Source organism: Melitaea cinxia, chromosome Z (assembly GCF_905220565.1).
Source record: "Melitaea cinxia chromosome Z, ilMelCinx1.1, whole genome shotgun sequence".
Classification (NCBI taxonomy): Eukaryota; Metazoa; Arthropoda; class Insecta; order Lepidoptera; family Nymphalidae; genus Melitaea; species Melitaea cinxia.
Genome location: NC_059424.1, coordinates 10,656,053 through 10,683,366, shown reverse-complemented (window position 1 = coordinate 10,683,366; position 27,314 = coordinate 10,656,053). Strand labels below are relative to the sequence as shown.

The following is a 27,314-nucleotide window of genomic DNA, read 5'->3' as shown; positions in this document are numbered from 1 at the left end:
AGTTGGTTACACTGGGAGAGATAGCCCGGCAAATCAAATGTCTAGCGAACAACAAGGCATCAGGTTACGATCTCATTGATAAGAACCTTGAAGAACTGCCACGTAAATGAATAGCTACCTACCTCACCATGCTGTTTAACGCCAACATGAGAGTGGGACGCTTCCCGGAACTCTGGAAGGTCCTCTTTCCCCTCCATCCCTGATTACAATGATACACAAACCTGACAAACCTTCACACGAAGTCGCTTGTTACAGGCCTATTAGTTCATTGCCGACTATGTCAAAGCTCTTTGTAAAATGTTTTCTACAGAGACTTAGCAAGGTATTGTTGCAAAATCGTATCATTCCCAACCATCAGTTGCATCCGTGTTGTCAACCGTGGAACAGGTCCACAGAGTTTGCAAAAAAATAAGATCCTCATTTGAGAGGTGGGAATATTGTTCGACTGTATTCTTAGATATACAACAGGCCTTTGATAGAGTTTGGAATAAGGGGTTGCTGTGCATAATAAAATCATTGTTGCCTCACCCTTTCTTTGGAGTACTGAAATCATACATTTCCGATAAAATATTCCAAGTGAGAGAGAACGATTTCACATCGAAATTCTACGAGATATCTGCAGGCGTACCGCAAGGTTCCGTCCTAGGATCAGTTTTGTATACTATAACACGTCGGATTTACCAAAGGGCTCGTACGTTACTGTTGCAACCTTCGCTGACAAGACAGCTTTATTGGCTTCGAGTGAAAGTCCGATCGAGGCGTCATCTATACTCCAGAACTCTCTTAACGAGATAGAAGAATTGTTAGCCAAATGGAGAATGTCTGCTAGTGCCACCAAATTCATTCAGGTTACCTTCACGCTTCGCAAGGAGAACTGTCCACCGGTCACCCTGAATGGCACACAGCTCTCACATCGGGACACTGTCAGGTATCTAGCTTGACCGAAGACTCACCTAGAAGAAAAACATACTAACGAAAAGGGATGCAATCAACCTAAAGTTTACGGCATACAATTGTGGGGAGTAGCGAGCGCCTCTAATTTGATGGTACTACAAAGAGTTAAAAATGGACTACGGTCGATGTCAAACGAGCCATGATATATCATTTAGCGTAAAAAATGTAAAGTGCCTTTTTTCAATTTCGATATTATACGTATAATAGGGACAGTCGACTTATTAATTTTATATTATATGACGCTAGGACAGAGCCTAAATCGGTAGAAATACCGAAAAATCGGTAATCGGTAGCAGGTACAAAAATGTAGATTAAACTTTTGAAATCAATTTCAAAAAGTGACAACTGACACAAGCATCGCGTTTTAATTTAAGACATTACAAAAGTAGTCTGTGGATGCTGTCAGTGGTTCATTCTAATTTTATAACATGAACAGAAGTAAAATATTAAACATAATTTTTAAGTAATTCTCAATGCAGATAAATATTGCTATCATAAGATAATGTTTTAAAATTTAAACTATTTATATAGTATTTAGTAGAAAAAAATAATTATATTCGTAACAATGGGTAAACAATTACTTAAATTTTATGTGCTTTATTGTTTGGGCTATTAATATAATGTTTTTTTTTTTGTGTTTTAGATATTATAGTTGATGATCAAGAGAGTTTGAGGGATTTTCTTGAAGAAGCGGATCTCATGCAATATTTCGAACTGTTTAGGTAATGAAACCATTTTATTTACAAAGCGAAAGTATTGTTGATTAGTTTTAACGAAATTTCAATTGTCTGAATTCGTAGCGCATGTACAAAACTATTGATTTTTAATAGTAAATAATATTATTATAGATAATCCAGCCTTTTACTTGTTCAGTTATCATAAAATATCTTATAAATTTTTGTTCTTGCCTTTTGAAAAAATATATCTTGTTTTGTTTTTGTTTATTTTTTTTATCGCAGTTTATGTTAGTATATTGCTTGCGGTGTAGTAGATTAAATACAATTTAACATGTGTATTAAAGCCGTATTAATAAAATGCAGAAAAATATGCCTACTACATTAATCTGAGGCATATTATTAATCTTCACTAACTTTTATCTTCCTCTATTTCTGTTTGCCTCTCTCAATCACACTTTTTGTAATGCTCTCGTCATGTATTCACTAGCTTACTCCTCAAGTCAAGCGTGCGTAAAGAAGTTTTACTTCAAAAATCCACCACAATTAAAATGACAAACTAGTAATAGATTTGCCATACTAAAGTTTTAACCTTATGGTTCAAGAGTTGTGAGCTATGGTAATGTAGAGTAGGTAATATGATGCTCTGCTCAAAAATATAATAAGGTACAAGAAGAGCACCTACTGCTAGTTCTATTTACTAATGAACAGTAGAATAATATATGGTAAGCTTTCCAATATTTAGTAAAGACTTCTTCTCCTGTTACCTTGCTATGCATTGTTAGATTTACATGTCTCATATCTAAGAATATTATTCAAGTTTTCTCATATATTTTTTTGTGCTAAGCTTAAAATCCTTTTTTAAATATCCAACACTTGTAACTTTGTTACTCTAAGGCATAATTCAAACTTCAAACAGATCATGTTTATTGAAGCCTTTTTTAGTATGCCTACTAAAGCCATTTGCGAAAATGACTCAAATTTTCATATATTGTTTCTAAAAAGTGTGGCAGTTTTCTTTCATACATTTTAAATTACATCAAAGACACATTAAGGCAATCTTTATATTAGTTACATTAATATTCTAATTAATTTTGTGAACAAATTAACGTAAACATTTACAACAACTGTCGCAACAGTATCTTAATTAAAGCATTTAAATGTTAAAACTTCTGTCTTGACTTTTATCTTCTTTCTACTAGTGGTCACCCAGTGGTCAAAATTCGACCGTTATTAATTTAAATCATGAGTTTGAACATTATTAAGGTTTTGTTGTCAAAGACATCTCTGCAGAGAATCCAGGACAGCCCCCGTCTTAACAAAATCGTCTTGTTGAATTATACCTTCCTAAATGCTGTGTCGTTTCTAAGTCACATCGGGTGGAAATGACATTGCTTAACGTATGGTGTCAGGGTTGTGTCTTAGATATATAGGATATTACAGGCATTTGCATACAGCATTGCATGCATAGCGATAGTGTGTTTAAATTATCATTATACAATGAATGTTTTGTATATTAAACTCGAAAAATGAAATGCGTAGTATAATAGTTATTTATGCAACTGTTGTATAATAAGAGGTATTAAAACACGAATATGGGTGTGATAATAGTATCACATGAGTGTTTTAATACCTAATTTTCAATACAACACATACAAGACATTATCTACACCCATAATATGAATGATCTTCCATAAAAGATTCTGAAACAATTAGATAGCTTACTGCTAACATTAAAACAGTCAGTCCTAGTATAACCTAATATCCATTACTGAGTATAATATGCAAATAAACTAAGTATTAATAAAAGCATTATTTATTGTAGTACTATTTAACATTTTGCATTAGTGTGATTTATGTTCATATAATTGTTCTTTTTTTTTGAAGTTCATACAGATACCACACTTCGAGCAGTAAGAATGTGGCTGTCTGTTGAGTAAACCCTTTGCGCAGAAGGGATCGAAAAAAAGGAGCATTATTATGATATTCAGTACAACGTTATATCATCCGTTTGAATGATATAATGGTTATTAGGATATTGGGTGTTGTAATTTGGCAATAAGCTATGCTGTTTTAGAATATTTTTATAGAAGATTTAAAGCATGGGAGTAGATAAAGCACCTAAATGTGTTTTTAAATGTATTCTTTACTTATTATTACTAATGTAACATAATTATATACATGCTTGAGTTACAATGTTTATGTATTTTTAATTGTTTTTACTTTAGTAAACAGATAACATATAGGTAATTGGAAATTATTTTAGGTTGTCCATTTCACTAAGATTTTAAACAATTCATAAATTAATTCCTTTATGTTATTTTTTTCCCAAAATGCATGCAAATGAAGAGGAACTAGGATTATTTACTGTTTATACTACATTTACAACCAGCTGTGCCTGTGATTTCGTCCACGTAGAATTTAACAAAAAAGTTAATTTTCAGTTTGCAGAGTTATGAAATAAATAAATTTCTAAAATAAAAGTAGCCTAAGTTACTCCTTATCAAATGAGCTATCTGTCAGTGAAAGTCCCATCAAAATCGGTACAGCCGTTTCAGAGATTAGCCGGAATAAACAGACAGACAGACAAAAATTGTAAAAAATGTTATTTTGGTATATGTACCGTGTATACATCCATATGCATTTTTTAAAAAGCGGTTATTTTGAAACTACACCCAGACACTCAATTTTGTTTGTATCTATATTTATACACAAAAATTTTATTTACTAACAATTTATTAAAAATCTTCAATAATTTAATTGCATGTAATTACTACGAAGGTCATACTATAAGCACACTTTAATATTGTTGCAGAGATATTTTGAAAGTTAGTAAGTTATCACAATTAAAATTTGTCGCTCTTGAAGATTTAGCACAAATTGGTCTCTCTAAACCAGAACAAAGAAGATACAAAAAAATATACTCAAAGTACTTTCCTAATGCTTATATAAGTATGTTAAAAAAACTACTTCATGTAAATAAAAAGTCTGAACAGGTTAGTTACAGGTTCATTTTAAGTTTTTTTTTTTTTGTATTGATCTGGGGATTCTTTCTTAATCTTCTAGTTTGAGAAAGCAATAGTATTGTATGTCAGTTATTAAAATACGTATTCTAATTTTTAATGTAGCATTTTAGTAATTTTTGTATGCTATTATCGGCACTTCCTTTAAACAAACATTATGACGATATTTCTAAACTATTTCAAATGTGTATAATGTTTTCAGTCTAGACATGACCAGGTTATAATGCCTATTGACTTCCAATATTTTACGGATACTAGTGTTAAAGTTCCCACAAAACACATAATATCTATAGAGGATATTACTATCAACAAGGAACTCGGTATGGGCCAGTTTGGTGTTGTGCAACAAGGGACATGGATGACTGGAAATCAAAGAGTAATTGAGTTTTTTTTTTTTATAAATTAATTTTTAACCTACTACAAAAAGGAGGAGCTTACTCAATTCGACTGTATATATATCTCTAATATATAAAATCTCGTGTCGCGGTGTTTGTAGTCAAACTCCTCTGAAACAGCTTGACAGATTCTCATGAAATTTTGTGTGCATATTGGGTAGGTCTGAGAATCGAACAACATCTATTTTTCACTCCCCTAAATGTCAAAGGTAAGTCCTCCCCTAAATTTTATTTCTTTTATTTTTAGATAAATTATTTATTTTTTATTTTATTATGATTTAGCGTTGAAAAATACATACAATCCTAAATTTTCTCCCTTCTACCACCAACCCCTATTTTTAAATAGCGTTTAGCGGCAAGACAACGTTTGCCGAGTCAGCTAGTGTATGTATATACTCGTATATATTTTTAATGTATATTCAGAGATAACTCCATCGTTTATGAACTGATTTTGATAATTATTTTTTGTTAGAAAGGAGATATCCCTAGTTTGGTACCATGATAAGGAAACCAGGATCTGATGATTTGTTCCCAGAGAAATCGAGGAAAACTCGAAAATTCACATCACTTTTTACTGGGTGTACCGATTTTAATGATTTTTAATTTAATGGAAAGCCGATGTTTATCATGTGGTCACATTTAATTTTCATCGAGATATGGTTAAAACTTTTAGAGTAATCTTTGATAATGCGTATTTACTTGAATATTTTGTCGTCTACCTACGTTGTATTTCTTGTCGATATAATTGAAGTCGGTTTTTCTTCGTTTGCCTGCAAACACAATTATTATAATATTCAATATTAAAAGTTATTGAAAACTGAGTAATAAGTATGTGTAGTAATATATACTTTATTTGCTTAACATAAGAGTACATTTTATTATTAATTTTCATATTATAATATATTTGGTAGGTTTACAATGTAAGGCTATTTGCTTTATAGAGAGTGGTCGCCTGTAACAAAATAGAACCTTAGACCACATTTGCACTTTGTTCAGTTTGAATTTCACTTTTTTAATTTAATTAAAAATATGTAGCAAAGTAGCGATAAATAAATAATTACTTACATTACATAAAAATTATATTAAATAGTTTTATTTTTGCAGCTCCAAGTGGCCATAAAATGCTTGGGAAATGAACGAATGACATCAAATTCAACAGAATTTTTGAAGGAAGCGGCTGTGATGCACAGTATAGAACATCCTAATATTGTGCGTTTATATGGTGTTGTTCTGCATTTAGATTCCTTAATGTTGGTAAGTAACGTCGTATACTTCATTCCAAATGATTGTTTATCATTAAACTCTTTATCATAAAATCACATCATTGTCCCTAAAAGTTCTAAGTTTGCTTAGGTTAAATCTTTAGCAAATTTAGTCCACCACGTGGCCTGTCGTCTTCCTCTACCCTTTTTGGGTCCGGGATAGTCAGGGTAGTTTTAACGGCTTTAAATTCTTCCCGTCTCACATCACATGCTTGTACCATCGCAAACGACTTTCTACCATCTTGTTTACTATGGTTGATACCTTTAAAGATCCTCTAATGTACTCCATACTTTGTCCAGTCTTTTGACTTCCGTTGCCCATTATAGCATTTTCTTTTCGTTCGCGTGCATTTTTTTTTTCATGATGTTGGTTGACAGCTCAACATTTTAAACTGTACATCATAACTGGTCTTACTGCTCTTTTGTACATACCTCGGTACATTGAGTGGATAAGTGTACCGACTCATGTACCGACGTCTATTCTGAGCTGTATACATATTGGTGAGTTTAATATTTTGTCGGCAGCTTAGAAAGAATGGATGTCATGGAGGTGGTCGCGGTACAAAGGAGCTCCTTCTCATCGACTCTTTCGCGGGCCAGTTTTTCAGCCACAATATTGACTACAAAAAAGGCTTTTGACTTGATACTTCATTACGAGTCCTCCTCATTGATGATCGAATCAGGATACGGAGGGGTATTTTCTAGGGGAATTGCCTCTGCCCGTTATGGTTCTGCTTGGCCTTGAACCCTCTAAGCACCCTTTTTGAGCGTTCGGGGACAGGATTTCAGTTTCGGAGAGGAGGTACTAAAGTCTCCCATCTTCTCTACATAGATGGCCTCAAATTGCTGACACCTAATGCTGCACTCCAGCAGGAACTGCTGAAAATTAGCACGGAGTTCAATGGTTCTATTAGGATGCAGCTTAGGTGGATAAGTGTACGGTCGTTGATTTTTCATTTGTATATCTGACCACCAAAACTGATTAATACAACGAAGAAATTCGGTACAACTTAAATTTTTACTTTAAAAAAAACCAAAAACGCTACTTAAGGCGCGGAATAAAAATTGAGACGTTGACCTAATAAAGTGTCAGTAAGAGTAACACGAAATTGGTTTCAGCGTTTCAAGTCAGGTAATTTTTATTTCAAAGATGTATTTCACTCAGGTCGCCCAGTTACGGATAAACGTGACAGTATTTTTTAAAAACAGGAGTTAGATCGACATTTGAGTAGTTATGATATAGCTGATATATGGGTGCCACATGACTCACTGAAAGAAACCTAATGGACGGTGTACTCATTTGTGATTCTTTCTTAAGACGTAATGATATCGAATCATTTTTGTAGAGATTGATCACTGGTGACGAAAAGTGTATCATGGTCAAAGGTCGGCCGAGCTGCACAGACCATCGCGAAACCCGGACGAGATGTGTGACTTATATGTTTTACGGCCAGTTGTCACCTGACGTCAAGACTGTACTTTTATACTCAAGTGTTGGCGCTGCCGTTGATCCTGTTCAAGGTTCTTCCGCCACCATCCTTTCTGAGCGTTCCAGCTCGAACGTCTAGCACTGTAGAGACCACGCCTTCACATATTAAAAGAATTTCTTTGCAGGGATTTAACAACGAATTGTTCTCCTCCGGCCTGTTTGGTCCGCGGGAGGTATTTTATTTCCGTCCTATCCGGCATATCTGCCGACCATTCCCCTATCTGTCATCGTAGAGACACGTACCCTAGGGTTAAAGTTCCTCCGAGCAAAATTTTAAATATTTACTTATTAACTAAAGTAACTTTGTCTTTTATGTGCAGGTAACAGAATTAGCGCCTCTGCGTTCACTTTTAGAATGCTTGCGTGAAGTTACATTAAGGAGTAACTTTTCAGTAGCTGTACTCTGTGAGTTTGCTGAACAGATTTGTGATGGAATGACTTATTTGGAAAATAAAAGACTGATACACCGGTAACTTTCAGAATCACTTTATCTATAATGTAATAATGAGATCATAATGTATGTGTATAATCAATTGCAGCTTTGATGTGCGTCTGTACGTTAGCGTATACTTATAAATATGTAGCTTAATTTTTTATGAAAGTGATGCGGTAATCATCATCCAAATAACGAAATATAGTCAATAATAACAAAATATCAAACTTTAAATCAAAATCTGAATCATTCGAGAAACATTTTGAGCCTTTTGTTCTTTTTCAAATACAGTTATTAATTATTAGGGTTATTAGGGCATATACATTTTTTAGGTATAAAAATCAGTCGACTGTACCTTTTGACACGCCTACGTAGTTAGTGTACACACATTGATGTTCGTAAATCCTCGCGCGAAACTTGACTTGGAATGAATATATCTACACAATATCATATTGTATTCATAAAAGCTTCAGCCTGTAATATTCCATTCCACACGTAGGAGAAGGATCAGAATCTTTATCTCTCCAAGCCGGGTTGGCGGATATATTTCCCACTATGAGTAACGATCGCTATTAGGTGTGCATGACAACAACCGGGAACGACGGCTTACCGTGATCTCCGAGGCTTACCTACAAGGACTGCACATATATAATCATATACATGCACTCCTTATATGTATAAACATATACAAAGAGATAAAAGTAATAATAAAAAATAATTGTTTCAGAGATTTGGCAGCCAGGAATATTTTAGTTTTTAGTAAGGATAGGGTGAAAATTTCCGATTTTGGATTATCCCGAGCTTTAGGCGTAGGAAAGGATTACTATCAGACAAACTACAATGTGAATCTCAAATTACCTGTGGCCTGGTTAGTAATATAAAATTATATGATTATACTCTTTGTTTTATTATTAAGTCATGTCATATATTTTATGTAAGTATATTTTATTTAAATATAAAATGTCATTTTACTGTCTAAAAAGCTTTGAAGTCCTATCTCTATGTTTGTTCTATTTATTTAAAGGTGTGCGCCCGAATGCATTTTGTACTTACGATTTACATCAGCTAGTGATGTTTGGGCTTTTGGCGTGTGTCTATGGGAAATGTTTACGTATGGTTTCCAACCATGGGCGGCTTTTTCGGGTCAGCAAATCCTAGAAGCTATCGATGCGCCTAATTTTCAAGTATGTAATTTAATTCGGATTTTTTTTGTTTGAGTCTATTTTTGTACTTACACAAATAAAGTCTAAAAATTTGTGCTAAGACACAATGCCTTGTTAATGCTTGTTTGTAAATTAAATAATGTAAATTATAGATATATTAATACTTCACTTTTTTGTTATAAATTTTATTATCTGCAGCGACTCGAGCGTCCGGAGTGTTGTCCCGACGCATATTACTCATTGATTCTCAAGTGCTGGTCTCACGATCCAAATGACCGCCCAAAATTCAAAGAGTTAGGACCAAGGTTACTACAACTTAGACCTGAAGAAGTAAGACATAATTTTAATAATTAGAACTACATGTTAAGTAACCGAATTTTGAAAACTATAATATAATACCTAATACTTTGTACGATAAATATGCCTTGAAAATTTTAATCTAATATAAGGCTGTTAAATCTTATGAATCAGGGTATGCAATGTGGGGCTATCCATAAATTACGATACACTTAAAGACGGCGGGGTTGTCGACGTGCGACAAAGGTGGGGAGGGTTCCAAAATTAAGTGACATGACATTTTAAAATATAATATATCAAATTTTTAGTCAAATGGAAATATTAATAATGTCGAACCTGATGTTTTAATTTAATAAACAAGAATTCATAGTATAAAATTGAAAAATGTGTGACGTCACATTGGACGAGTGAGGGATCAAAAATCCAGAAAATCGTGTGATGGCATTTATGGATGGCCCCTAAGAAGTAGGTATGGATGATATCTTGCGTGACATACGATATTATATACAACATTAACATCATTTATTTTTTGTTTATTGAGTCCCAGTTATTAAAATTAAAAAGGTAATACTATTTCTTGTATCAAATTATTTCCGTGCCTACGTAAAATAGTTTAAGTTACACTTTATTTAAGTTTATACTAAACGGTGAATCCGCTTAATATTCTTTTCTTATTTTCATGCTTATAATAAATGGTAAATATATACTTATTGTATTTTACGCTTTGGACGTTGAAGATGTCTTCAGAGACTATTACTCACTCACTGCAATCCCATTCAATATTCAACAGCTCTTTCAGTTAGTTCATTAGTTTGATAAAGAAAAAATACTTGAAACTTAAACTATTTTATATAATGCGATACAGGTTCAGGCAATAGCTAGTTATAAGAAGACAGAAGAAGGTAGGCGCAGTAATTTCCTCGAATATAACGTCGGGCAAAGGATAACAGTACTTGGAAGAGAGTGAGTGTAGTATGATGCTTTTCCTTGAATCTTGCATATATTAACTTTGTGACCGTTTTCGTTGTCCTTTCACCCTAAACCTTTCAGAAATGACACTAAATCAGCTATGTGGTATGGCGTCCTACCCGGCGGTGCTTGCGGCATGTTTGATCCGAATCACACAAAACCCTATATAAAGCATGAGGTGAGAAATATCATATGTTCCTATCATTACTGCATACCCCCATTACCCCTTTGCTTACTTAATCATTGCCTTATTTTTTTTTAAATCTGTTTTGTAATCATATTTACATGGTGTTTATGTCTTATAGGGTATTTGAAACATCCATGCAATATTCTCAAATATCCCATATTCATCTTTTACTTATTAATAAAAGATACGCGTGTACAGGTTTAATAAAAACTAGCTGTGCTCCGCGGATTCACACGCGTTAATTTGAGAGAAAAAACGTAATAATTAATATGTACGATTTTTTTTTTTTTTTTTATTTTTTTATTTTTGTGTTACCCACAATTAGCGCCACGGTTCGCTTAAACCGAAAGTAAAAATCATCATATCAAAAGTTTCGCTCTAGCGGGTATATCGTTCCATAGCTTAATTGGCTAGAGCGTCGACACGGTATGTCGAAGACGCGGGTTCGAATCCCGCTGGAGCGGTCAATTTTTGATATGATATTCAAAAATGTTTAGAACGTAATAATTTTTATATACTTCCTCGGTAAATGGACTATCCAACATAAAAATAATTTTTCAAATCGAACCAGTACTCCACGTGAATAGCGCGTTCAAAAAATTGAACAATCTTTTCAGATTTATAATATTAGTATAGATATAAAGCGTTTGAAATACCCTATATTCATCATCTTTCAAAAAAAAATGCTTTTTACTACAAGCAAGCGAATCGAAATTACAAATATTCAATAGTAGAAAGCGTTTTAAAAAATTTTCCTCTAGCGTTCATTCGCATCACTGTCACCGCATCCGAATCGAAACAATCGTGCGATCCGCTCGCTATCGCGTTCGGATGTGAAACGTCACACGTACAAGCGTGCGATACAACGGAGCATGATATCGAGCCCGCAGGGTGACGTCAAACACACGGGTCACGTGGGGCTCGACGGTGCCTACTTCGGTGACCTCTCCTTCTTGGACGTGGCTGGTTGTGTGAGTATATGACGCTTGGCTGTCGATACGGATATTTGGCCAAATGTTTAATGAGGTAGCGCACAGCAGGATCCTGTTCACAATCTGGAGCAGTCCGACTGGGGATGTGGCCCGACCTTACAGAAGATAACACTAACACACTAGCTAAATAACACTGCTCTCAAGCCATATTGTGTTAACCACTACGGTGGCTAGAGCTACGAATAGAGCTAGAGATACGATAATTCAGTTTCAAACAGAATTCGTACTATTATAACTAGGCGATATCTGAGGTTAAAACACGCAAATATAAAAAAATTCAAGTATCGTAGTGTGTGTTTTTTACAGTTTCGTTAAATAATAATAATCTCATTAAATAATGTTTTATAACGACTAATATGATATAAAGGTGCTAAATTTGAATTTCAAATGAAAAAAAAAACGTTGATGAAACAATGTATCAACCGTTAATTAAGTATCAAAATTTATTGAGCGTAGTAACCGATTGTCGAGTGACTACTGAGAATATTAATATGTGACCATATGAAAGATTCGTTAGTGATTCAGGTAAAATTTTTGCGTCAAACTGTGCAGTACGCGTACTGTTTAAACGGATATAGTATTTTAGTAAAAAAAAAAACGATTTATTGATATTTATTAAAAGTTTATTATACTTATTCACATTAACTATATTTATTCACTTGAACTAGAATAGGATTTAGAAATGGAATATTATTGAATCCTTAGGCAGCCGATGCCTTCGGGAAATGGAATTAGACTGACTACCAAAGGTTCTAACAATGATCATATGACAATATTGCTGACGCGGTAGCGGTACAGGACTCAGCAATTCCTCTTGCATAACCCGGGTATACATTTAGTACGTTATATTGATAGATCGACTTATCTAGAATTGTGTAGATTTTGTCGGTCTCACTGAAAAAACCGCGTATACCAATAGCTACGAGATCCTTATTATGCTTATCTTGTCCCCGGCGACATATGTTTGTCGCTGCTCTATGAATTATTTTGAAGTTATGCGTCATCTCTACAAATCACGCTCAGTAACGCTTTTTCATTACGCACATTCGATAACATCATATCTAATTGTAAAACGACTTGTAAAACGCTTCAGCGCTATTTACATTGCTCTAATTTTTATTTTTATTATATTTAAATTAACAATTACTTTTTATTCCTTCTATAGCAATTCTATAGGAGTATAAATAATCTTCTATAGTAATTTTCCATTCACGATCCCAGATGTTCTAACAAGGTCTTTAGATTGTACATAATAATTAAAGTGTGTTTTATTTATAAATATGGTTTTACGCGGTTAGGTATAATCGGCTAGCGCAAAAGTTATTGTCTTATGTTATTGAGTTATTGTGTTTCCACCTGCTTTTCGCCAGGACAGAAAATATATAGTTTTTTTTTAAAAAATCAAGTTACCATTTGAATAATAATTGATGAAATTTAGGTTGTGACAGAGACCATCCAACTCATCACCAGAACATGTGCAACACACACACAAACATATTACACGTAATAGACATAACCAAGTAGTCAACATCATTCACCTAATGTTACGAATGTTAACACAAAAAATAAGTATATTGCATTTACTTGGTTTTGACCCGTAAATGCAGAATATCCAGCCAAAGACAGATAAATTATCGAGTATAAATTAAAAAAAAAAAAAAAAAAAAAAAATAACAATAAACGCTTCATACTCAACAGACCCCAGTAGGAGTTTTTCCTGTGTCGGGGGTTCGAAAACACACACTATATACAAGCACAAATGCGCAGACCACGACAAACATCTATATGGCCAATACAAATACTGTAGTGAGCGGGCATCGAACCCGCGACCGCCATCAGACAGTGCTGTTACCGCTGCGTCAACGTGTTGTCAGTAATTGTAATCAATTCATGACAAATATACTTTTAATTTGTAAAATTAATACTCTTTTGTACATTTGAATCCTATTAAATAAAGTAATTAATGATTTTGATTTTATGTCACTTACTATAATAATATAAACAGTATATGGTGAGCAACCTGACCTCGCTAAAAATTGACCTCACACAAGAATGGTAAAACATTGATGCCATTAATATTGTAGCAACGTTTATACCGAATTATATAACACAGCCTCCACGTCAGATCGTGAGCCCGTACAAACCGTCCGAAGACTTGGAACAAGTGCCGTTGATCAATCCCAACTCGCCTTCTCACCTCACTGCAACAACCAGTGGCTCACAGTACCCGTTGCTTAGTCCCGCCAGTCAGGGTAAGGAGTGCGATGAAGTTGATTTGTCATGTAAGTATATACTTGAAGTATAACGACTACTATAGGACTAGACTTGCTTTCTGTTCCGGGAGTTATGGGTTTGATTCCCTGTTCGAGTCTGGGTGTAATATGAATACGTTTATCGAAAAAATAATATACATACGTACCACTATTAGTCGCCTGTTACCTATAACACAAGCGTTGCTTACCTTGGGAACAGACGACCGTAAGTGTATGTTGTAGATTTGTATTTATTTATTTAACTTTGTAGAGGGATGGAATTATTAGTTAATAAATTGAATCACAAAAACTATATACCACATCTAAGCTATATACAAAAAGTTAATAAAACAGAAGCGGCGGCTTAGGCACAGTACAGGTTAATCTTCACTGTAATTTCCTTATTTGTGTATTTTTTCCGTTAGCGAAAATATTAAGACAAAGCTAAGTAAGAAAAGAAAGAAAGAAAAATTAAAAGAAAAAAAAAACGACTACTTAAAGAATTCAGGAATTTAAAATTCATAAGTATAGGTTTTTTTATACAATGATAGGCTTGCGTTTGATCACTATTTCACCTGATGATAAGTGAAAATGCGGTCTAAGATGGAGAGCGCTTACCTAGAAGTAATGTATTCACTCGCGACTTAAAGATCCCCAGGTTATAGTTTTCTGGAAACACAGATTCTGGTAGAGTTCCACTCTTTGGTAATATAATATAATATAATAGGTACTAATAACTACGATGTGTGTGTGTGTTTGTTTGTTTGTATGTCCCTTAGAGAATCTTAAACTATGCATTTGATCATGTCATCTTCAGCAAAGTGTTGTGTACATGAGCCCAACAAAGGTTTCTGAGTTGGTACAACCAAAAAAAAAAAAAAAAATATATATATATATATATATATATATATATATATATATATATATATATATATATATTGATTAATATTTATGTCTATATATTGTTTTTTCTTAGATGCTGATAAACCGAAGAATTCCAAAAAGCCGCTAAAGTTGATTTCGGAACCTACTACAAGCAAGAGTTTGCTGGACAAGGTAAGGGGCTTTCTAAAATTTTAAGTTTTCCATTAAATAAACGAAGCGTCAAAATTGTTATAAAGTTTAGGTCAAGTTCAATTTTATTAAAATAACTTCTGTTAACTACTGTGGTTTATTTTTATTTTATTTTTTAGTCCAGTCTGACAGACAGACTGACTGACTGACTACTCTAGTTTATAAAGTAAACATGTCAACGTTTTATTACTAATTTATTTATTATTTTATACTTTACGCCGTCTAGAATATTCTGTCTAACGGATTGGAAATCCCATACATGTAAATAATAAATATTACAGTAATCTATATGATCAAAATCGATCCCATTTGGGTCAATATTTTGAATATACTGACACATAGGATCATGAGCGGGAATAAAACCTTGGCAACGCTTGTAGAGTAGCGAGAGTGAGCCAACGCGTCGCCAAATAAAACTGAACGAACGAAATATTTATCTTTCAAATTAAAATCACACTTACAATGAGCAACCAGAAGTATTAAATAAGTTCTCGATAGGTTGTAATTCCAATGATGATTCCAATGTAAATATCATGCAGCTTAAATAGTTCTGCTGTTTTATGAATTCTATAAATTTCAGGTCAAAAATGCTACACTAGGCCGTTCTCATAAGAATGAAGACACATCTTCTAAGGATGAAGTTCATGAGTATCATGAAATATCGGATACAGATACGGTAATTTGTAATCATTTTATCTGCTAATATCCAAAAATAAAGTTCCAAATATTCTTTTTGGAACTGTAAACGGTAGATGCATGGAATGTAACTGAAAATCAATAGTCTAATATAGTAATAAGATTTTGTGCCTAATCATTATACTGACTAGCATATACATGTAAAAATAGAGCGAGTTTTGTTTAATCCGTCTCCCAATAACGGGCGTAAACTTTAACTTCATTTTGTATGGGAAATTCGGGATTTCAACCTAGTTCTCGCGTTTACCGCTAGATGACTCTGTATCGATTTTATCGTATACTATTCTTTATCGTCTAGGCTGCATTGTTTGATTTCCCGTACAAAATAATTTTCACGTATAAACGCGTTTCTGTCATGTTTCTGTGAATAAAACTCGCACTAGGCACTCTGATGACCTTGTGTGTATGGTAGATATTTATTTATTTATTTATTCATTCATTCATTTATTATCTTAAAATAAGCATGATAACAGGGATATATTGTCACGATAATATAAGCACTTTCGCGCAGTTCGGTCTTAAAAATACCATATAATGATATTACTATATATATAGATTTTTTTTGTTTTATCTGTATAAAAATAAATGTTTCAGGAGAGCATTGCTGCTGAGATGAAGGGAGATGTCTTTTCTGAGAGCCCTGCCTTGCTGGTGAGTATTTGTGATTGTTAAAAAAGAAATTCAAAATAAAGATTTTACAATACTAACACAGTCTATGTCGGGGCGTTTGTGGTTTGTGTTTTGCTCTATATATCTATTGTCAATGATTGTCAACGTTTGTATACCTATTTTCGTAAGTATAATATCCACTCTCGGACGCCATCTTTTGGGTCTGTGAATTATCGTCTCTCACAATGCTCTCTATTTTTTTTACTCTTGTTTGTCAAATTGTTGTGAATTGTTGGGTGATTCTCTGTCAAAAACATATTGCATCGTTCAATCTCAATAAGGCATTATCTGAAATAACCGGCATCAGTACGAAATGTATTTTTGTTTATTGCTATAAATTTAACTGTGGCACAGGGGAGAGAAACTTAAAAAACGTCGACTTTCTTCTACGATAATCTATACAAATAAATAAAATTGGAGTGTTTCTTTGTAATATTAAAATAACCGCTTTTTATCAAATGCATATGGATGTACATAACAAAATTACATGTTTTACAATTTTTGTCTGTCTGTCTGTTCGTTCCGGCTAATCTCTGAAACGGCTGGACCGATTTTCACTGACGGATAGCTGATGTAGTAAGGAGTAACTTAGGCTACTTTTATTATAGAAATCTTTTTATTAGAACTGAATTAAACTTTTTCGTTAAATTATTATTATACGGACGAAGTCGCGGGCATAGTTAATAATATATTTTAAATTTCATAGAAGGGTTGCACGGACTTCAGCCAGAGTTTGCTGGATGAAATGGAGTCCATATTCCGGAGTTTGGATAACAAACGTGACGATGTAAGTATTCTTTATAATTTATTTTTCTAATTCATAAGGAAATTAATGTTATAAAAATAAAAATGTGCAATTGTTTAACAGCTTTTAGACTCTATAAGTCTTTTTTCCCGGTTGCGGATATGGTAATAATGATTTTAAGATAGTCTTCTAGCGTATACCGGTATCGAAAACATAATAGTTTGTTATTTATTTTATCAGTTAAACCATCAAACTGCTTTTTATCTGTCAGATATTTCGATTATCAACCTGTGAAAACAAAAACTGCAGTTCAGTCATTGAGATTAAGCTATCTCTAAGGGCTTGCTTTTCTTACTAAGAAAGCTCTTCAAATAGCTTATCAGCTATTATTTAAGACACAATTATTATTATAAATATTATTAAATTTAATTTTTTTAATAAATAAATTAATAGATAAAGCTTTATTACTCGGTGCAGGATTACATAGTTGCTAAAGATGGGTGAACTTTGTGACGCTGTATTTTATGCAACATTAATTAATAATAATTTTGTATTAAAACACAGTTTAAAGTTTTAATTTGTAAAATGACGATTCGAAATTGCTCTTGGAGCCTATTTGAATAAAGCTGTTTTTAATTTTGATTTCGACAAACTGTCAGCAACCGTTGACTTTGGACCTAATAGTATTAAAATGTTACAATCACCAACATACTATATGTTAAGCGTATCACATTTTTATTAGACAGTATTGTCAATTGTAAACGTAAATCTAATATTGTTTTTAAGAGCGAAATATTACTGTTTTTACATTGCAGAGTTCGGATGAAGATTTATCGATATATGGATTCAAACCGTCCCATTACCAATTAGCTTATATATAAATATCGCGTTAAAACTGTAAACATGTAAAACGTACGTAATTGGCATTAACTGAAGTAATACTATTTTAAATTTCATTGTTCAGGTTCCTTTACATTAATTGGAGATCGGGTAAGAGTAGGCTTGTGTGTGATACAAAAAAAAATTATAGAAGCACTTGCTATACTTTAGTATCGAAAATTAGAGAAAATGTTAAATTTACAAGTACTAAAATAATGCGTGTTAACATTTTCGTATAAGCTTACGTAGGCTAATTTTGCTACTTTGATTAGATAGATTTACTTTATACAATTTTGACTGTAATATATTTTTGACTATACTATGTATATTGTAATGCTCACAGAATACTATATCATTGGCTTGTTTTGTAGCCAAAAGTACGAGTAAAGAGGACTTACAAACGTGTATGTATTCATCTACTGTACATTGATGTTCGTGCTCATTTAGTGTTATGTATTATATGTTATTTTTGTTATACGATTAAATGTCGCTGGTAACTGTTTGAGAAAGCAGTTCTATTGGATGTTTAGATCTCTCATTGAACAGTGCACAACCAAATCATTGACAGGTAAATTGCAGTTAGAAGAAATTAACTGTCTTACTTGACTGACGTTGATGTTAATGATTCTAATGAATATTCTCCTTGGGGGAGTTAGAACATACTTTAGCACACTCTCCAATAGCGCAAGTCAAACTCATTATCAACGTAAAAAATGTAACGTAAAACGTAAACTTGTTTAAGATTAGTTTTAACGTCAAAAGCCAGATTTTGAAAACTACAAAATAAGTGGTGAAGAGTCGTGACGTTAATTTTTTAACTGTCTTTTTAACTGTCTTTTTAAAATTTGAGAATAAAGTTATATGCGCAATTGAATGGCATTGTTCAATGTTATGATGTATTGATTTTGTGTATGGCGTGGCTAGTTTAGGATGGACCTCATACAAATATTTGTTATATACGGAGGCCTTTTTTAAGTGCCGAAAATTTATGAGAAGTATTACATATTTTGTAGGCGGTACATTATTTCCGCCATTGCCAATCCCGCCTGGCTATCCTGGTTATTGGGATAGCCAGGTGGGATTTCTGGGCCTATTTTAATTGATGGGATTAAAGAAACCCTAACAAACCCATGACTTGGATCAAAATTAAAGATTATCTCTATTTGACTTTACCATAAGAAATTACAGAATACGTTAAATGGTGGCCAGTACGCTATATCATCTTCCCAAATATTATTTATTTATTATCATTATTCGTTATCTTATAATTCATTTTTTTTATGTTAATATCTTTAATTGTCAGTTTTATAATTTATGTTTTGCTATTAAAATTATATCGTTATTTTTATTTGTAAAGATTTACAATTGACCCCAGGCAATATTTCATAGACCCAATAGCAAACTCAATTGTTTATAAAAGTTAGTAATACATACAGATAGAGATGAAGTTAGTTGAAAACATTCTTCTTTTAAAATCTCATTGTCAGCAGATAAGAATTTACAGTATTTAAATATAGTGATAATCAAGCATTTAATAATTCACTTAAATATCTGTCGTTTTGTTTTCTTTTTAAATTTCTTTTATGTACTATAAGTTTAATTTTTAAATTTTACGTTTTTAATATGTTTGTACATCGATCATTTTCATTTTGTGTTTATTGCTTTAAGTCTCTATGTGCTTGAATGTAAAAGCTTCGAAAATGTCTATTTTTATTAAAGAGTGTTAAATAAAAGTTTCTATTTCAAACAAACTTTCTACATGCTACTATAATTTTGTTTAAACTGTATTGTGATATGTTTTATAACTACCTAATACATGTAAAATAAATGTGTTTTCTCTTTCTCATTGAATGTAATCACTATATGTAGCGGTATAAGGAATAATTTCAGCAGTTCTGAAAAATTGGAATATTATTAAGAGTTTTTACCATTGTAGTTTAAGAAAGCATTTGCCAAATATAATATAAAAAAATAAAAAAAAAAATTACAAATATTTTGTAGATATTATACTCTTTTTCAATTAAAGGTTTTCCTATCACTATTACTTGAATGCTGTACCTTAGACATGTTTTTGTAGCCAAACAACCTACGTGCGTATACATTTTTATTAATGATGATGTGTTGTAATTATGTGTTTGATAAGCGTTAGTATAATAATTGTCGACGTCTTCACAATGTTTTTTAATTAGTTTGTTTTGTTTCACCATTTCCTGCTGAGTGTGTCAATGTAACGTGATATGTAATTGTTTTAAGGAAATTGTACGCGTGTACAGCATATCGTGTCAATTCGTATTAAATGTTACAATTAACGCTTAATCATAACTCATTTATTTGTCATCACATATTATTGTAGGGTCTATTTATATGAACGTCTTCTATGAATTGGTGAGTATTCGCCGAGAGGATAAACTTTAGTAAATTAAATTTCACACAGGCATTGCACATATCATCACAATTCTATGCACAATTAGTTGGTTGTTTTTTTTTTTTTACAGTTTAGTAATCGTCTGTAGTGTTTTTTTTTTGCGTTTATAATGTTTAATGATAAGAATTTTGTACGTTTGTATAATAATAGAGGTTTATGTTGCTTTTACGGTTACTATCAACAGTTTTACATTTATGCGACTTAACGCAATTGTCATTTTTTAATGAGTCTCCTCGACCATGACTTCTGAAACTTCGCCGCAATATCGGATATTTCAAATGATAATCGCGTTAGTCCCATATAAGTAAAAGTGTTTAGAATAAACTAGCAGTACCCTGTGCGCGTTGCTACGCTTTTTATTGTTGTTACTATTTTTTTTTGGTCATACCAATTCAAAAAACCTTTGCTCATCACACACTCATGCACAACACTTTGCTGAAGATCATGACAATATGATCAAATTCATAGTTTACGATTCTATAAAGGACATACAGAAAAACATTTATATATATATATATGATAGATGTTTTCTGTAAATAAAATTTCATATCTATATAGTTTTTGGAAACGAACTGCGAAGAATTATGTTTACCTATTTTCAAAAATCAAGCATAACATAGATGTGCTCTTTTCTATTTGAATAAGTAACTTATAGTAAATAACGATTATTTTGCATGCTTTAAAATTTATTGAAATCATGACTTAGGTACCACGTTATTATAATACTTTTTGTGAGATTTGCTATTTTAAAACTTTGAAAGCATGATTATATGTATTAATTCTTGGTGTTAGATGTTAGCGCTTTTAGGTTTTCCTATTAGTGACGTAATTTTAATGTCCCCAGGATAATGTGTGCTAATAAATACACGTATACTTTCAGGTTAGAAGTATGCATAGTGAAGTTGAAGCGGCTCTAAGGTAGATATTCATCTAGCTATATACAAATCTCGTATAATAACATAAGTAATATTGTGGAAATACTAAAAAATTTGAAATAAGAATACAATGTTCATTATTTAACTAAATTAACTTAAGTTTAACTGAGGTTGGATACATTAGGAAATCTTGCTCAATATCTGGAGCAGCCTGACTGGGGAAGTACCGCGACCTTACAGAAAATTACAGCTAAATAATATTGCTTTTGAGCTGTATTGTGTTCCAGTGGTGAGTAAGGTACCCAGAGCTGCTGGAAGGATTGGGGGTAGGGTGGCAACGCGCTTTCGAAGCTTTTAGTGTTACAGGCGTCTATAGGCTACGGTAATCGCTTAACGTCAGGTGAGCCGTACGCTTGTTTGCCGAGCTAGTTGTACCTATATATTAAAAAAAAAATATGTTATAATTGTTATGTCGAATAGATTTTCTTTTTAATTTGAAATGAATAGTACGTATAGAAACTAATCTGCACGGATTTTATCAACTCCATCATAATCTAGCAACGCCTAAAACTGTGAGGAAAATACTTTAAAACAACACTATATGATTAATGCATAAGTTTATATCATAATTAGGTCATAAAGTCATAAAAAAAGTAAATACCTAAACTGAAATTATTTATTATTACTGTTTAAACTTATTAATCGTATTTATTTTTCAGAGCTCACACTTTATCTCAGAACGAAAAGAAAAAGGGAACAAATACTGGAACAATGAAACCTATGTCAGCGCACGACGAGAGAACACTCAATACTGCTGTCGCTCTAGCTAACGAACTGACCACCAAGTAAATATTCATATTTTAGGTTTAATTATATTTAAATATTCTTTAGTTTTATAGATAGGTAGTACCAGGCACGGATATCAGCTTAATAGAAATAACCCTATATATTAATACGTGAAGCAAAAACTTTGATTAACTACACTATAGTTTGTAGTATAGAGAAAGAGTGCAGAATGCTTATATATTTTGAAACTATGCATCAAAATTCATTAAATCAATTTGAAAAACATTAACACAACTACCATGTATCTATTTGACACACACAACACACTCCTTGATAGCAGCAACATAATAACAAAAACATAATATACGTCGTAAGATTACACGTTGTTACAGAATGCGTTGAAGAAATAAAGGTTCACTACTCGTTCTCCGTAGGTGATAGCGTGATAATATGTATACTATATGTTGACCCGATTTCTTAATAATATTCGTGCCAAATTTGAAGTAAATCACAGACATACATACAGACAAACAGACAAAATTCTAAAAATTATATTTTTGGCTTCGGTATCGATTGTAGATCACACCCCAAGTATTCTTTAAAAAAAATATTCAATGTATAGTTTTGACTTTCCTTACCATTTTATTATATGTATAGATTAATAATGGTCGAATTTCGACCACTAGGCGACCACTAGTTATTTATAATTTACTTTCATTTGTAAACCTATCTTGTGAAGAAAATTGTTCTTCTATTTGACTGATTTTTAATATACGACAAATCAGCCTGTAGCATCCCACGGCTGGACATAGGCCTCTTCCTCCATTTAGGTTTGGAGCTTAATCCACCACGCTGCTCCAATGTGAGTTGGCGGATTTTACGTATGTAGTATATTTGAAGTGTACTGTAGATGACTACATTTGGTTTAATCTCATTATATAAGGTTTGAATTACCTTGGAATAACTCAAAACTTACTGAATGTACTTCTAAATTACTATTTAGTTTTAAGTTTGTTTCTGATACAAAGTGTTCAATTAGGTGACTTCCTAATCAACAATGTTAATAAGTTGTTTTTGATCATGTAATTCGTCTTTCATGAGTTATTTTTAAAATGAAACTATTATTTTAGATCAATGAATGACTTGGAGGGCGATTCGAAGCCTCTGCACTCGCCTTGCGAACGCAACAAATTTCACTTCAAGTTTCCGCTAGTGTCTTCTCTACAACACCACCATCATGATACCGACAAGGATGCGTCCAGTAAGTAAAATTATTATGTTTGCTCGCAAACGAAAAAAAAGCCCACTTCAATCACATCGACTAGTATCTAATACAACCTAGATACACGAAATAATAGACAAGTAAATAAATACATTATTAAAGATTACTCAAAAAGTAATGACTACTTTTCGACTTCGACCAAATTTAAATGGGAACATGTGACAAGCATCAGCTTTGATTAAAAAAATATTAAAATTACGGCAGTTCATGATTCAGCTTGTAATATCCCACTCCTGGGCATAGACCTCTTTCTCCATGTAGGAGAAGGATGTCCGCGTTACATGGGGGGGGGGAAGTCAAAAATCTTCAAAATTTGCGTTGCGTAATACTTGAACGCCCCCCTTACTTGTTGAAACAAACTATTGTTTATGTGTGTACTGTTTGAAATTGAATGGAATTAAGAGTTCTTGTTAACCAATAACCAGTTCTAATTTTAATGTATGTTGTTCTATGCATATCAAATAAATTTTATTTGCTTAGATAAGGGAGAGCGACGTAATTTCAGCGAGGAAGCGAAAAGTGTGCCTGATATACAGGTGACGTAAACATAATTAATAATGTATTATTTCGACACCAGCAATTTATACTAAGCTAACTCTTAAAAGTGAACTTTACAATAGAGGCTTATAAAAGGAAAAAACGTGATACCTTTTATATTAATTAAGAAACTTATTTGAAATTTGGTATCTTTAATAGTTAATTTATTCATTGCAATTTTACAATTTTTTTATTACGTATAAAAACACATTTTATCAAGTTCGCATTAAAAAAACAAACTTATCGAAAATTCGAATTGGCGTAGTATTAATTGTTGGTGTCGATTTGATCATAAACTTTTTTTTTTTAAATATTTAATTGTTCAAGTGTTGAAGACGACACCCTCATAGAACCACCTTAACACTACCTCCGCTTACACGCTAAGTTATAAATATAATATAGAATTTTTGCTTCTGACGATAGTGGATGACTTAATATTACATTAACCATACCTATATCAAGTAGATTAATATCGTTAACAGTAATAAAGGTCTGCCTTTCCGGTTCGACCCGCACACATTCCATGAGTATGTGATAAACACATTCAATTTGGTCGCACTCGGCACATTTTGCATGTGCTTTCCCTACAAGGTTTGCAAAGCTATTCAAGGGAATGTGGCCGGATCGAAGTCGAAAAGCCGTGACTAAATCTTTTCTTTTTAGTTTTACGTCAGAAAACCATGGTGTAAGCGGAAGTGAAGGTTGAACGGTTTTATACCAAATACATTTAGTGAGCGATCGGACATCAAAATGTTCGTTCCAAATGTCATTACATTTTATTTTAACTTATTTTGTAAGCTCACTGAAATATGGAAGTCCATGATCATAAACTTATGAAGATACTTAACCAAATAGATGTATGTAAAAACTAATTTGCCGTTGCTGATTATCTATAATATAAAAATGAGTCGCTGAATGTGTTGCTAAGCGCAAAACTCGAGAACGGTTGGACCGATTTCGCTAATTCTTTTTTTTAAATATTCCTTGAAGTACGAGGATGGTTCTTACGGAGAGAAAAATTCTAAAAAAAAAAATTTAAATTTCCTGAAAAAGTCTAAAAACAACACTTTTCTACACTCCCATACAAAAGATTTGTGATAATACTTAAAAGTCACTGTTAGGCGATACGAAGTTCGCCGGGTCAGCTAGTTGTAAATAAAAGTATAAATTTATTATGTATTATTGAAAATTATATGTGATGATGATGCGTGAACTGATTTTATATACCTCATTAGTTGTGTAACTAGTGTGAAATACTGATTGGACAATACGTATGTGTGGCCGAACCGTACAAGCGATTATAAGTTTAATTGAGTTAAGGTCATTATTAAGAGAGAAAAAAATTATAGCAATAGCATGGTCAAACCCAATTTTAGAACATGCAATTTTACGTCTCTGTATAGTAATACGTTTCAACCTGTAATATCCCACTGCTGGGCATAGGTTTCTTTCCCCATGGAGGAGAAGGATCAGAGCTTAATTCACCATGTACTCTAATGCGGGTTGGCGAATATATTCCCTACTATGAGTAACGGTCGCTATCATGTGTACATGATAACAACCGGGACCGACGGCTTAACGTGTTTTCCGAGGCACTGTACACTGACCCACAAATACTAACATCCAGATCAGAAATAAATATTTGTATAAACACAAATATCCAGTCCGAGGGCGGAATCGATCCCGCGACCGTATTTAGCATTTTTTTCTGATTAGCAAGCAATTGATTTACATACTACTTGTAACAAAGCTCTAGCTCTCCCGAATATTACAAGTAGAAATGTTATGATGATGCTTTTAATATTATCTTTTTATAGAAATATATATATATATATATATATATATATATATATATATATATATATATATATATATATATACACACAACATTGTACGTTGTATTCCTTTAATACAAAACAAATATATATATTTTTTAATTAAAAATTTATAAAGCTATAGCTATCAGCTTGAAAATGTTCGGTCTTTTAATCTATGGATAGTAAAATAACTAAACAATAACAATATACAGGCAACAATAACCGAAGAGAGCAAACAAGCCTACGCAAGTCTCATCGAGCAGCCGACGCCATCTTCCTCTCTCATATCTCAAATAAGCCACGACGTCCACCCGAAGACGATGTACAAGCCATCCACTATACCGAAACCGGCGCCCCGGTCACAGAACTCGATACAAAAGTTTAATTCGCTACAGAAACAGATATCATGCCAGCCGAGGTATTATACAATGTTACTATATATTTATATGTACCTACATATTGGTAGAAAATGAAGTACAGTTAAGTCTTATAAATACAATAAATGTTGTAAAGTATTTAAATTAAATGTAATATATTATTACGAGATCCTTGTTAGGAATGTATACCCATATGCGAGTCAGTAAAATAATACATTCACGTTGTTTAAGTGCGATTTCATTAGGCAAGCTATCAGATGTGTATTGATATATACAGTAGATCATTATTATTAAAACGCATGAGGGTATATATTTCTTAGTTCGGATCTTACACCATATAAATTATATATATGACATAATAATATCAAAAATTAGTTGTGTACCTATATACGTGTTGTATACACTAATAAACTTCAAATATACGAGGGATAAATACATCGAGTATTAATATGTAAAGATTACACGTTAGCTCTACCTTTCAAATGTGTTCTAATTGTATTTAACATTGCATACTTTCTTTCAGTATCGAAACATCGAAGCCGCTACATGATCCCATGAAAGATGCAAGTGAGGTGAGTAAAAAAAAATGTGTACCTGAAAAATATCTATATATACAAATGAATGTTTGTCTGTATGTCCTTTAGAGACGCGTAAACTATGTATTTGAACATGTCATCTTCAGCAAAGTGAGTTGGTACGACCAAAAAAATTAAATAAATAAAGTGTAGCAACGCGAGAGTACAGGTAATACATAATAATATATAAATAATGTAATCTTAAAACGGACAAATTTTTTTATGAACCCTTGCATAATTCAGAAGTAAATTTTTAAAACTAGTCAGATTCAAATTAGTATCACAATGCCACTCTTACGGCAACATTTAAAAGTAAGTTCATATATCTGGTCATAATTTATCCAAAAAAAAACTCATTGTGGCGTACCCACATATCTGAACTTTTTATATTAGGATAATATCAAACCTCATTTTGTTTTTACATATTCTTGGAAAAATAATTTTCGATAGATTACAACTTATATTTTGTTCTGGTATATTACTTGTC

The 27,314-nt window shown here is 32.6% G+C and overlaps 1 protein-coding gene across 1 annotated transcript; it reads left to right on the top strand.

The window, feature by feature from the left end:
- Positions 1-1,321: 1,321 nt before the first annotated feature.
- LOC123668966 (activated Cdc42 kinase-like) lies at positions 1,322-27,014 on the top strand. The gene is made up of 23 exons (XM_045602654.1): positions 1,322-1,523; positions 1,598-1,676; positions 4,444-4,635; positions 4,859-5,027; positions 6,151-6,300; positions 8,118-8,266; positions 8,958-9,098; positions 9,255-9,414; positions 9,592-9,723; positions 10,556-10,653; positions 10,741-10,837; positions 11,608-11,817; positions 13,952-14,120; positions 15,067-15,146; positions 15,745-15,840; positions 16,455-16,511; positions 17,236-17,316; positions 21,459-21,496; positions 22,173-22,298; positions 23,370-23,500; positions 24,002-24,057; positions 26,088-26,293; positions 26,776-27,014. The coding sequence occupies exons 1-23, from the start codon at positions 1,520-1,522 to the stop codon at positions 26,894-26,896; spliced, it is 2,742 nt and encodes a 913-aa protein (XP_045458610.1). The 5' UTR covers positions 1,322-1,519; the 3' UTR covers positions 26,897-27,014.
- The last annotated feature ends 300 nt before the right edge of the window (positions 27,015-27,314 follow it).